Below are 14,448 nucleotides of genomic sequence, written 5' to 3'. Positions count from 1 at the left end.
TTATGTTCTTACCCGTCCAGCCGGGGGCGCACACACACTCATGTCTGTCCACAGCCAACAGCTGGCACTCGCCCTGGTTCTGACAGGGGTTCCGGGGGTGGCAGGGCGTGGGCAGCCGCTTCTCACAGTGCGTTCCCGTCAGGCCCAGGGGGCAGGAGCAGCTGGTGCTCACCTCCGCCCCCTGCAGGGTGGCGCTGCAGTTGCCCCCGTTGTGGCAGGTGTCGGGGCGGCAGGGGCTCAGGTGCTGGCAGTACTCCCCCAGGAAGCCAGGCCCACACCTGAGAGAGAGAGAGGGGTTAACAATAATTGTTGATAGAATGTTCCATCATTGCTTTGCTAATATTGTATCAGAAATTGAAAAGTGAAATGAAAGAGAGAGGAATTCCCTTTATCATTGAAAAGCAAAACTCGATTAGAACCCTTTACCCTTCTACCCAACACTCAGAAAGGAGAGGGATGGAGAGAGAGAGAGAAGCTGTTGAATAAAACTAAACTGGGCATGAACCGAATTGAGAGAGAGGGTGTTTTATGGGCTGCATCGACTCACTGGCACGCTGCCTCACTCACAGCCCACTCGACTGGCATGAAGAGGCAAAAAAAAGGGGGAAGGGAGAGAGAGAGAAGTAAGAAAGAGAAAAGGGAAGGAGGGAGGGAGACGTGCGCAAAACAGAACTGCAAGTGCCCTTGTACTGCTCTGGGCCCTGGTATAGTCCGACCACATCCTGTTTCTGAGTGCACACCCAACACTGCTCACTCAACACTACTGGACACACTCCACACACTGACTACTGCACTCTAACTACTGCACACTGCACACACCCTCCACACTGACTACTGCATGCACACACTCTCCACCTGCGCGGGCGCACACACACACACACACACACACACACACACACTGACTACTGCACACTCTGCCTGCACTCTCTCTCTCTCGGCACACTGAGCGAGGGGAGGCGGCCGCAGTCCCAGAGTCTCCCGGGACTCTCACTGGCCGAGCACTGCCCCATTGTGCCGGGCGCATTGTCTGGGCACAGAGCGACACACCCGCCACTCGACAACCAGCTGCCACCGCTCCCTCGCCCCCCGCCCCGGGGTGTCCCGGCCTCCGGATCATAGACGCAGTGCCGACACACACACCCCCCCATCCCCTCTGGGACACTCAGGTAACAGACCCGTCTGGTCCCACACGCAACGCACTTTCCTCACCGACAACCTCTGCCTTTCACTCTCCGCCAAGGTCTCTCTCCCTCTCTCTTTCTTTGTCACCTTCACTCTTTCTTTGTCTCCCTCACTCTCTCCCTCTTTCTTTCTTTCTGTGTCTCCCTCACTCTCTCTTTCTGTGTCTCCATCTCTCTCTCAAAACATTGTATTGGCATGACCAGTCCAACCAGTATTGTCAGAGAGAGAGAGAGAGAGCGACACAGTGAGGGGGAGACAGAAAGAGAGAGAGAGAGAGAGAGAGAGAGAGAGAGGGGGAGGGAGGGAGTGTGCAGGAGACACCCCTGCTACTCTTGATTACCGATCTCATTTTATTATCACTTATTTTGCTTTTAAAAAATATGAACAAGGGAATGTTAGAAAGGAAGAGAACTGTGTGCGTGTGTGTATTGCGTGTGCTCAGGGCTGTGGTGTTGAGCCATGTGCTGTGTCTCAGGACTGACCCAGAGACCTGCATCTGGATTACATTAACCCCACCCTCCCCTCCCCCTCCTCTCTCACTGGCACTTTTCTTTCAGTCCGTCCCCCCCTCTTCTGCCTCTTTGGCTCTCCCTCGCTTTTCTTTTCCAGCGCTCTCTGAGGGAGGGAGGGCGAGAGGGAGGGTGTGGTGGTGGGGGGGGGCGGTGAGGTTTTCAACTACATTATTTTTAGAAACACTTCATCCCCCTCCCCCTCCCCACCACCCTGCCTCCAGATTGTATTCATTATCATCACTGGGAAAGATTCAGCTCCCCAAGACCCGGGGGGAGGAGAGCAGAGAGAGGGAGAGAGAGCGGGGCTGTGAGGGTGTGTGCCGTGTCCAGGTCGTGGCACAGACGGGTGGCGTGTGGTGGCGTCGCCCCACGGCCCCCCCCCCAGCTCCGCGGTGCAGGGCGATGTTTGCGCAGAGCGATTGTGCAACCTTGAGCAACCTTGTCGTTCCTGCGCATTCCTGCTCCGTTTGTTTTATTAGCGCGGCTGGCATTTGCAATCGAGGGTGAGGGGGAAGAAAATGGGGGAGAGCGAGAGAGCGAGAGTGAGAGAGAGAGAGAGAGAGGGACCTTTCCTGTCCCTGTGTGGAGCACGTGGGGATTATGTTTAGTTTTTCTTTGACAATCATTCGTATTTCATTCAAGAAGTCCCTCACCCAGTCTCGTGACACTAATACACCTCTCTCTCTCTCTCTCTCTCTCTCTCTCTCTCTCTATCACTCGCTCATTAGCATCACCGTGGTCTCCACAGCTGGTTGTGAGATTCCACTACCCGGTGCGAGACAGAGCCCCCTGTGCCCGGGTCACCCCCCACCCCCGACACACCGTCACACCACACTGCCAAACGGCACAGCCCTGATGCTGACACAAAGAGAGAGAGAGAGAGAGTGAGAGAAAGAGAGAGAGAGAGAGAGAGAGAGCGCGAGCGAAAGACCCGCGTCATTTTCCGAGACCCCAGTCTGCTCAAATGAGAGGAGGAAGAGGAAGGGTGGCAGGAGGCGGCACACAGTGACACTCGTACAGGTGCTGAACTCTTGACCCCACTGTGACCCTGCGATCCCTCCGGCCAGGTGAGTTTCCTCACTTTCATTTTTCCCCGTGTTTCGTCTCCTCCCTCCCTCCAGTCTCTGTCAGTGCGTCTCGTTTGCCCTCAGGCCAGGCCTGCAGCGCCCCATTGTCCTGTCAGTGAAGATAGACAGAGTGGGGGAGGAGTGTGGCCTGGGGGTTGATTGACAGGTTGACCGACTGACAGTGACTGATGGGTGGCGGAGCCGAGCTGACAGGGTAAGTGTTCCCTTCCTCTCACTCTCTCTCAACATTCCTGAGTCTCATATTTGGGTAATCCCCCTCTCTCTCCCTTCCCTCCATCTCCTCTCTCAAATCAGTCCTTCAGCCCCTCTATCTGCCGGTCTATCCGGCTGTTACTAACTAACTTTCTAACCCACTATCCATCCAATCACCCTGCAGACTCGTCCACAACAGCGGCCCCCTGTGCAGGTCTGTGGTTTAGTGTTAAAGGAGGTTGTTGAGCTGTAACCCGGCCCAGCCCGGCCCAGCCCGGCCGCCCACAGTCAGTTTCACTTCTGCCCTGTGGCCCCGAGCGCGGCTCCCCTGCGGTCCAGGCTCTCTCAGGGCCCCGCGCGCTGTCACGCCACGCCGGGGGGGGTTTCCTGTCGCCTCTGTGCTTCCCCTTTCCAGAGACGCAGAGAGTCCCTGACTGAGCCGTCAGGTGACTGTGTCTACAGCGTTTAATTCGGCTGCCCTGTCCTCTCGGCCCTCAGGAGCGCTCTCTGGTCGTATCCGGTGCCGGTGACTGCGCAGGTAACTGGAGTATTAGTCAGTGGGACGGACACACGCATGCACACACACACAGAGGCACAAACAAACACACAGAGATTCACTGTGTGGCAGGGAGTGGCCAGGCTGCCACACTGGTCTGACAGCTTCCTCTGCCCCACACACCCTCTCACACCGTCTCTATCAATCCCTCTCTCTCTCAGCTTGTTTCTCTCCCTCCCTCCCCAGCTCTCTTTTACCACCCCTCCATCTATCACTCCCTCTCTCAGCAGAGAAAGGAGAAGGAAGTGGAGCTCCAGTTCAGCGGCAGTGCAGTTACAGTGCAGTAAAGTGCGGTGTTACAGTTACAGTAAATCTCCGAAATCGATCTACAAACACCCCCCCCTCAATTTCACAACATGTTTCCTTCCTGCCCCCCCTCCACATGATGTGACATCACTGCACAAACATTCCACAACCAGGAAACACAAACCCTGGCCCCCACTGTGTGACAAACCCCCCTCCCACCAAAAAACAACCATCTCCCCTCTCTGATGCAGTGCTGCAGCAGGACTACAGGACTGGGTATATTGATGGCACCGCTGAGTGTGAGAGACGTGTACCCCACTGTCCATCGCCCTGGACAAGAACCACTGCCAAGGACATGATATAATCAACACAAACTGTGCCCCTGCAGACCCTCGTCCAGCAGCGCAGTAAAGCGCCTCACCTGCATGTAGACGGGGGTCTTGACCAGGGGGCGAGATGCCCTTTGTGGGGGTGCAGGACAGGGCACATTACTTTAGATCGGGGTTTCTTAATCGGGGCGTAGGTCTGGCAGTTCAACAGTTTCATTCTGTAAATAACAACACTGCCCCGGCGTGGCAGTGTGCGCGCGTGCGCGTGCGTTACCTGCAGTATCCGGAGACTTTGTCGTAGCTGACGCAGGTGGCGTTGTTGACGCAGGGATCTTTGGCATTCCGGCACTGCAGCGCTGAAACAAACAACACAGCGGTCACTACACATTCGTGTGTTGGCACTCACACAGACGGGCATCAACAAGCACGCGCTTGTGCGCAGGGCGAGAGCAGCAGCACAGAGCGAGGGATCCGAGGACAGGGCTGTTATTTTGTTTCTTTTTTTGTCTTTTTTCCCCAAGAACAGGTTAAGCAGCTGGGGGAGCAGGGGGGGCCGACTGCTCTTTCCTGTGACGCTGAGTCACTCAGGAGATCTGAGCCGTGTTCACTCACCGCCCCAGGCACAACACCCAACTGGAGCACACAGCACAGTACAGACAGCACACTGCAACACAACACAGCACAGACACACCACACTGCAGCACAACACCCAAATGGAACACACACAACACAGACAGCACACTGCAACACAACACAGTACAGACACGGTACAGACACAGCACACTGCGGCACAACACCCAACTATAACACACACGTTGCAGCACAGACACGGCACTCCGCAGCACAGACACAGCGGACACAGCACACTGCAGTACAGCAATCAGACTCACTACTCGCACTAGAGCGCAATACTATACAGACACAGATACAGCACACTGCGACACACTGCAGCACACACCACAGTACAGCACTGCAGGAATACAGGGGCAATGGGCAGACAGAGACTGGGACAGACAGCAGGACAGCACACTGCCTGTCCACACCTCACCCGCGCTGTCAATCTGACACCGCATTATGAAACGCTTCCGAAACCGTCGAACATGCAAACGCACTCAAATGTTTACGCAAGATATTTGAATAACTTGGTCTGGAAACAAGTTGTAAATTAAAAATATTTAAATACCCAGCCCCCTGTTCCAGAAGACCAGCACATAAAAAGCACCTCAAATATATATATTTAAAGCACTGTTGTGATTATAATTATCCATAGTCAAATTTGAGGCTCACATTTCTTGGGAAGAGAGAGAAATGGCTTTGAAGCGAGGGATTGAGCCGGCGGCCGGGCGGAGGCGCTGCTGCCGGGGGGAGACGGTGGCCCTGGCCTGGGCTCGGGGCCGTGGGCACCGGCGGGGCTTTGAAGTGGCTGAGTAAACTGAGGGAACAGTGTGGGAAAAGAGCCTGCAGCGCAGCAGTCACACAGGGGCCCCGCTACACACACACACTCTCTCACACACGGGAGAGAGAGAGATGAAGGGAGGGAGATAGAGGGCAAAGGAAAAAGAGAAAGGGAGATACTAGGGCAAGGGACACAGAAAGAGACAGGGGGGATATACAAGGGCAAGGGACAGAGAGAGAGACACAGGGAGGATATACAATGGCAAGGGACAGAGAGAGAGAAGGAGTAACGAGGGCGAGGGACAGAGGGAGAAATGAGGGACAGAGAAAGGGAGGGAGCGAGAGATGGCGAGGGACAGAGAGAGAGAGGGCGAGGGACAGAAACGAGGGCAAGGGACACAGAGAGATGGGGATATACAAGGGCAAGGGACAGAGAGAGGGAGTAACAAGGGCGAGAGTGAGAAATGAAAGAAAGGGAGGGAGGGAGAAAAATTAGGTACAAAGAAAGAGGGATGGAGGGAGCGAGAGACGGCGAGGGACAGAGGGAGAAACTAGGGCAAGGGACAGAGAGAGAGAGATGGAGGGAGAAACGAGGGCGAGAGGGAGAAACGAGGGACAGAGAGAAAGGGAGGGAGGGAGAAAAATGAGGGACAAAGAAAGAGGGAGGGAGGGAGAGAGAGATGGTGAGGGACAGAGAGGGAGAAACAAGGGACAGAGAAAGAGAGCGGGAGGGAGCGAGCGGGTGAGGGACAGAGCGAGAGGAGAGCAAGGAGCATCAGCGCGTATGCGGTTGCGCCAGCGGTGCTGCGGTGCAGGCGAGGTCGTCACAGTCACAGGCGCCTCGAGAGACAGGTTCCGGGAAACCACGATGGTGAGACGAGCCGGGGGGGGCGGGTGACAGAGCCGCGTCACACGTCACGCCGGCCGGGGCCCTCGCACACGCGCCCAGAACACGGAACTCGGCAGCACGTTGGACGCTTCCTGCTTCGTTTCCGGTTTCCTACTACACCCCCCACCTCACACTTACTCAGCCTGCAGCGCAGCCGCCCTCTACTTCCAATAACATGCGATGCTAACAAGGGAGGGGGTGACAAGAGAGGGATGGAGAGAAGAGAGACACTGACAGCGAGAGGAGTGAGAGAAAGAGGGGAAGAAAGAGAAGAGGGAGAGAGAGAGGGGAACAAAGAGAGGACGGTGAAGACAAAAGGAGGGGGCCAGACAGACTGTGGTGAGGGGGGGGCAGAAAGAGAGAGCGAAAGAGAGAAGGAGGGGGGTAGAGTCAGGCAGTTCCAGACTGAGCGAGACGGTTAGACAGGAAGACAGACAGACAACAGTGTCTGACTGGACACAACCTCTCCATATCAGAGTCTAAATGTCAGACTCACGCTTTCTGTATTTACTGTCCATCGGCCTGTTCCTGATTTCAACTGAGCGAGACAGAGACACAGAGAGAGAGGAGATTTACGGCCCCCTCCACGCTCCCTTTCCCACAGTAAAAAGTGACAAGCGTGAAACACAGAGCACCTGGACACCCCAGACACCAGCACCGCCGCCTCCCCCACGGGCCCCTGCTCCTGCCCCGCCCCCGTCTCCTCTGCGCTCACTTCAAACACTGCTGCTCTTGCCCCCGTGTCAGGCCGGCCCCCAGGACCCTTCCCAGGCGCCTCCTCTGTGGGGCCATGGCAGAGCAGCTCAGACACACCCACAGGGACCCACAGGGACCCACAGGGACCCAGTCAATCACACTCACTGGCTCTCTCTCCATCTCACTCTCTACCACTCTGTCTCTCTCTCTCTGGCTCTCCGTCAGCCGGCACCCCGCCAGGTGGCCCTCATCTCGCTCTGGTCGGACAGGAAGTAATTCACACGCCGTCAGGAAGCGGCCCCGGCCACAGGGCGCGAGCACGACGCCCCGGAGGAAGCAGCTTCGTAAACAGCAGCGCTGCGCGGCGGCCCTCGGAAAACCAAGGGGACGAGACGAAAGGCCTGCAGAGCTGCGCAGACGCTGTGTCCCTCGCTGTCCCCTGCAGCTGCACAGCCAGGGAACCAGCTCAGACACACTGACCTGCCACGGCCGCGCAACTCCCTCCACACAAGTGGCACACACAACGCCCCAGAGAACACAGAGTGCGTAGTGTCAGTGTGCGCGCGCGCGTGCGTGCGTGCGTGCGTGTGTGTGTGTGTGTGTGTGTGTGTGTGTGCCGCTCTGGGTTGTGTTGTTGTTTATTATGATATGTCTTTTGTTATATTGTATGTCCGAATGTGTGGTTTTTAAATGTTTTAATGTATTTTATGCATTATATACGTGGACATTAGGACATTAAAGATGATTTGATTACATTGTGTGTACCTCCATTTCCCCACTGTTTCTCATGTATTCTTATCCATTAATTCCTGTCACTTAAAAAGAAAATGTTTAAAAAACTGATGTTATTGGTTATATTGTACCTTCTTTGGCAATACTGCTGTGCAAGTCATGCCAATAAAGCTTCTTTGAATTTGAATTTGTGTGTGTGATTGTGTGTGTCTGTCTCTCCTGTCTCTCTCTCTCTCTCTCTCTCTCTGTGCGTGCGTGTGCGCGCGTGTGTGTGTGTGTGTCCCTCTGTGCGTGTCTCGGTATTCTGTGTGTGTGTGTGCCTCTCTCTCTCTGTTCGTGTGTGTGAGCGCGCGTGTGTGTGTGTCTCTCTCTCTGTGCGTGTGCGTCTCTTGCTCTCTCTCTCTGTGTTTCTAAGCAGCTCTGGGATCCTGCGCTGCGGTCCAGGAATGCTGAATATTTTAATTCCCTCTTAATGCTGCTCTCAGAGCCACAGCCTGGTGCAAATCCTGCGCAACACACCACACTCACACAAGCCCGCCCCTCCTCTGTCATCTTGAGTTTTCCCCTCGCTCTCCCTCCCGTCCTGCCGCTCTCTCTTCTCCCCTTTCCCTGTGCCCCCCCGCACTCAATCTCTCTCACTCTCCCTCCCTCTGTCTGAATTTTGTCTACATAAACTGTCCCAGAGGTCACTGCCTCGGGGGCATTCGGGCAGTCGGAGTTGACCACACCCCCTCTGCTCTCGCTTTCCTCCCTCTCTCCCTCCCACTGCAGCCTGTCCCAAATCCGTTCCTACTTCGACTCTGCAACTCGGCTGGCTCTCTCACACTCACTCCCTCTCAGTTGTGTAACCTGGCCCGACTGCATGGTCGTTGTTCAGCGGAAATAAAACGAAAATCAAAACACAATCCAATCGGTCCCGGCAGCCCGGCGGCTCCCTGCCGTTCTCCACCAATTAAAAGTTTCCCGCGACGCACAAAAATAATAATGAAAACAGTGTATAAAGACGACAATCTTGAACATGCTGTGCAGTCGTTTTCCAGCTGGTAAACAGGAAATGACTCTGGGGGTGGAGGGGGAAGGCCTCGGGCGTTGCACAACACTCTGAACAGGACCGGCCCGAGAGAGGTCTGCCCAGACCACCGCGACCTCAACACACACCAGAGGAGACCCGGCTCACCGAGGGGGACAGTCCGAGAGGGACAGAGGGACAGAGGGGCAGTGTGAGACTGGGACAGATATACGTGTGTGTGTGTGTGTGTATGCGAGTGTGTGGCTGGCCTGCATGTTGTTTACTCTCTATATAGTAATAGAGAGAGAGAGAAACTGAAAACTGAAGGAAGACACTTTCTGTACAGGAAGAAAGTGAAACTGTCCACACTTCCTGTTACAGGGAAGCTACTGCTGCACCATACCGGACCCTACAGCCGCCAGGACCCGCTCTCGACAACTCAGCATCAACACACCGTCACACACGCCCAGCCGAGCCGAGAGCAGGGACCGCCCGATGCACAAATCTAAACCCGTCCAAGGGCCCGTCCTCCCGGTCTCAGCCCCGGACTGACGGGGACTCGTACGGCCGCGGGGAAGTCTGACTGGAAGAGGGTCTCAACGCCAGGCTCAGCCACACAACCCAGGCACTGCCGTGTGTGCCAGTCAGCCAAACAGTGTGCGACCAGCGCCAGAGCCAGTTGGCCAGTTTATCAGAGTCGGTCTGTCTCACTGACCCACAGGCACTGAACCGAAACACACACGCAATGAAAAACGCAGACAGACACACAGATGTGGTACTGACACACACACACACACAATCACAGCGCGTCCCTGGCGTGCCTCCCCCTCCCCAGGCAGTGCAGCAGCTCGGCCTCCCACGGGCCGGCGACACGCAGAGCGAGAGAAGTGCCACACAGGCGCCGCTTCAGCCGCCTGCCCACGGCCGGCATTGTTGCAGAGTCTCGGCCCACCGCCGGCGTGACAAAACCGGCACTGAACCCCCGGGCCCTGCGCCGCGTGGGCTGCCGGCGGGTCAACTCTGGGCAGGCTGGCTTCGTGTTAAATGGCAGTCTCTGTGGACAGGCGGCTCAGTGCACAACTTGTGCAGCCATGTCCTTCAGGTCAGGCAGGAAATAAAAGTGACAGAAAGGTACAGCAAGAGTCCAGGACGGGACACAGACCCCCGCCTGGAGCGCCACAGTAATGAAGCTCTCACAATCATAATGATGAACTTTGATTTTCTACAATGCCAGCTCCATGGGGCGTTAACACCACAGGAGTGACACTTCAGACACATGTGTCCCCCCGCCGTCACACTGTGTCCATTACGGAGAGCCAGTCCCGCCCCTCGGACCGGCGCATTGTTAACGCAGATACAGACGAATATTGATTTATTAAAGCACTGTAATTAAACGCTGATTGTGTGAGAGTGATAGTGGCTTCTTTCCTCTGAATTAAACGGATAAAAGAGGAATAAAACAAAACAAACGGACAGGAAATTCTCACCCAGAGCGAAACAAACACGTTTTAGAACAAGAAAGAAACAGACAAATGCGGTCGGGCCGCCGCAGCGCCGCGTCTCGGAGACAGAAAAGGTGCCACCGCACGACACACGATACAGGACACAGGACACAGGACGGGTTAAAATAGGTCACTTCACCAAGCACACCTGCCCGCCGACCCACATGTGTGCAATAGTGAGTTTTACTAAATGAGTGTGTTGATATGCGCACACACACACACACACACTGGTGCTCGCTCACCTCGATTCAGTGGTCAATGTAGTTTCAGACCCACTTTCGATCAGCTTGATCAATAAACCGGATAAAACACTTTGGGACTCCTGCGTGTTCCCCAAGTGCCAATTATAGTCTTGAGTTCTGGAATGTTCCCAACCAATTAATCAATCAAGACCTGTCCCAACACCAACTGCTGTTCAGGGTCAATAACTTTATTTCTTTTTAACCTCGACATTTTGTATGAAGCCTGACATGCAGCCATGTTGTGTGTGTGTGTCAGTCAGAGTTTGGACCGGGCCGGAGCTGCGCGTATAGGCGGGCGGCGACTTCTGGGTTTTCGGTTTGACTTTCTCTCTTTTGTTTTATTTTTATCCCAAATTACAGCTTAACTGTGTGGCTTCCAGTAATAACAGCTCAGCGCAGCGGACTGGACCCGGACAGAGTTAGGAGACAGAGAAAGAGACAGACAGAGAGAGAGAGAGAGAGAGCGCAGCATCCATTTTACTTGGCGCTGCGGTCCGACACACATCTGCAGCGGCGGCGCGGTGAGGGGCTCCCGCAGCCGGGATGCGCAACAGGGCGCCTCGCCCGGGGCTCGACTGGTACAACTTGGTATCGGTGTCAGACGCACCGACACACAGCCCTCCCGGCGCAGCGGCCTGGGCCAGAGACGGGGCGAGGGGTGAGAAGAGACGGACAGAGACAGATCCCGGTTCGTGCGCACTAGGTCCATGCGACCCAGCCGGGGCAGGGCTCTCCAAAGCGGCCAGCCTGGCGCACTGCGCGCCGACACCGAGCCGCGCCGGAGCCCCAGTAACAGCGCCGCGCCGAGGGCGTCAGAGCCGATTAACACATCAGACAATCAGTAAGACAGTAAGTCGAAGCGGCGGCGGCTGTGAACTCACCGGCCGACAGACACAAACAGCCCAACACGAGCACAAGCCGAGCGGCTTCAGCGGGCGACCCCATCGCGGCGCCGCGGGATCCGCATAGAGCCCCTCCGCTCCGCACACGACCGCGTCTCGCTGCGGGAGTCCGGCAGCACAGCAGCGCGATTCCCGCAGTCAGAGCCTCTTCCCCGTCTTCTCCTTCTCCTTCTCCTTCTTCTTCTTCTTCTGCTTCTTTTTTTCCCGCAGGCGTCGTACCGAGACACGAAATATTGCTTTTCAAAATCTCTCTCTCTCTCTCTCTCTCTCTCTTACTCGCGAGTTACACCAACAGTGTCCTTCCGCCAACCCGAGCGAATCCGGGTTCGGGTGTAAAACGGAGTCACGTCGCCCCCTCGCCCTCGGTGTTTCTCTCTCTCTCTCTCTCTCTCTCTCTCTCTCTCTTCTTTCTTCTTTCTTCCAAAAAGAGACCGAGGAGCCCCAGCCCGCAGTGAAGAGCCGGCCCGCGATCTGATGTCAGGGACTATTTTGAGAGAAACTTCACAGCCGCTCTTCAGGGCGGAGGAATTTCCATTATTTCTTCTCAAAGTTGTGACTCAAACCTGTTAACCCTTTCATGGATTCTGTTTTTTTTTTAAGTTCATCGCTCGTCCCTCTTTTTTGTTGTTTACGTAGAATATGGATATTCATACCGAGAGAAGGAAGATGGCTGCGACTGCGGCTGTTGAAGAGTGAGAGAGGGGATGGACGGGCGTTTAGTGACCTCTCTCTCTCTCTCTCTCTCTCTCTCTCTCTCGCACACACTGATACACACCCAAAAACACTCACACACACACTCACACTGATACACACACTAACAAACACACACTCTCTCTCTCACACACACACACACTCACACTGATACACACACTAACAAACACACACTCTCTCTGTCACACACACACTCACACTGATACACACACTAACAAACACACACTCTCTCTCTCACACACACACTCACACTGATACACACACTAACAAACACTCACTCTCTCTCTCACACACACTGATACACACCCAAAAACACTCACACACACAACCCACACTGATACACACACTAACAAACACACACTCTCTCTCTCACACAGATACACACCCAAAAACACTCACACACACACACTCACACTGATACACACACTATCAAACACTCACACACTGATACACACTCACATACACACTCGCACTGATACACACACTAACAAACACTCACACTCTCTCACTCACACACTGATACACACACTAACAAACACTCACACTCTCTCACACACACACTGATACACACTCACACTGATACATACACTAACAAACACACACACACTGATACACACTCACACACACTCACACTGATACACACACTAACAAACACACACGCACTGATACACACACACACTGATACACACACACTGATACACACTCACACAACCCACACACACACACTGATACACACACTAACAAACACTCACACTGATACACACTCACACAACCCACACACACACACACTGATACACTAACAAACACACACACACACTGATACACACACTAACAAACACTCACACACACTAACAAACACTCACACTGATACACACTCACACAACCCACACACACACACTAACAAACACACACACACACTGATACACACTGACAAACACACACACTGATACACACTCACACAACCCACACACACTGATACACACTGACAAACACACACAGACAGAACCTTTGTAATGTAACGTTTATGTACAGTATAGAAAATATACAGAAATCTATTATTTAAATGTATAATAATAATAATAATAATAATTACAACTAGGATACTACCACTACTACTACTACTACTAATATTATTATTATTATTAATAATAATAATAATAATAATAGCCTAATACAGTGGTTCCCAACCCGGTCCTGGAGGACCCCCTACCCTGCTGGTTTTCGTTCCAACCGAGCTCTCAATTACTTAATTGAACCTTAATTGAAGTAACAATCTGCTTAGATTTTACTTTTTAAATTGTGTAAGAAAATAGTTGTTTCTTCAATACGTTTTTTAATATAATTCTATACTTAACTTAAAACCCCTACTGTTCAAAATAATTAAAAATTCTCTGATTTAGGAAATTATTAGTTCAATTAAGGGTTCAATTAATTAATTGAGAGCTCGGTTGGAACAAAAACCAGCAGGGTAGGGGCTCCCCCAGGACCGGGTTGGGAACCACTGGCCTAATAATAATAATAATAACTATAATAATATAATAATGAATAAACACGAAAACGTCCGCCGTGTGCAGCCATGTTGCACGGGATCGTTTTACTCGCACCGCCTGCTGCCGCTGAATACCGTGCAGTTACTGAAACACTGCAGCTCCGCCGCCGCCGCCGTCGAATGAGCGATGTGTCACTAATGACGCTGCAGATAACGCACTAATCATTCAACTAAATTGCGGTTAAAACTGCACATTCTCAATAGAGTGAGAAGATATGTCCCTGTTCGACTGAAAGTGTTTTCGTTTGGGAAACTACTACTACTACTACTACTATAATAATACGAATAAAGCATCTTATTAAAGTGTATTACCATTAAACAGTATCATCTGTTAGTTAATGTATGTATTTCATGCTGTTGTTTCTGTCACAAGTGTTGTTGTTATTGTCATTATTACCCTGCATTAATTTAGTGTCCGTATTACCCGTGATTCTCACTTCCTTCTCACGCCCCGGGGTTATTATTAGCTCGCTACTACAGTGCGCAAGTCACCCGTAAGACAGTAGTATTTATTCTAGCTCTAATCGCAGGGTCTAGAGGGCCACAGGGCAGGGCGTGGCGCTAGGACCATCTCACGGCGGCTGTGTGTTTGGGCACACTGTACCACTGGGGCTGACTTGCGGGTGGGACAGCCCACTGCACCTCTGAGCCACGCAGCACACCCGCGCTGCACGCAACCTTTACACATGAGCGGTGTAGCTGAACCCAGACCCCAT

At 53.4% G+C, this 14,448-nt stretch overlaps 1 protein-coding gene across 1 annotated transcript in view; it reads right to left on the bottom strand.

The window, feature by feature from the left end:
- The window catches only part of notch2 (notch receptor 2), a 28,181-nt gene extending 16,014 nt beyond the window's left edge, over positions 1-12,167 (bottom strand). Inside the window, exons 1-3 of the mRNA XM_066692337.1 lie at positions 11,452-12,167; positions 4,380-4,461; positions 13-278 (exon numbers count right to left, since the gene is read on the bottom strand). Of these exons, the coding sequence (XP_066548434.1) occupies positions 13-278; positions 4,380-4,461; positions 11,452-11,515 (412 nt within the window). The 5' untranslated portion in view covers positions 11,516-12,167. The remainder of the gene's footprint in view (positions 1-12; positions 279-4,379; positions 4,462-11,451) is intronic.
- Positions 12,168-14,448: the final 2,281 nt, after the last annotated feature.

Source organism: Amia ocellicauda, chromosome 19 (genome assembly GCF_036373705.1).
Source record: "Amia ocellicauda isolate fAmiCal2 chromosome 19, fAmiCal2.hap1, whole genome shotgun sequence".
NCBI lineage: Eukaryota > Metazoa > Chordata > Actinopteri > Amiiformes > Amiidae > Amia > Amia ocellicauda.
This window is presented reverse-complemented; position numbering and strand designations above follow the sequence as displayed.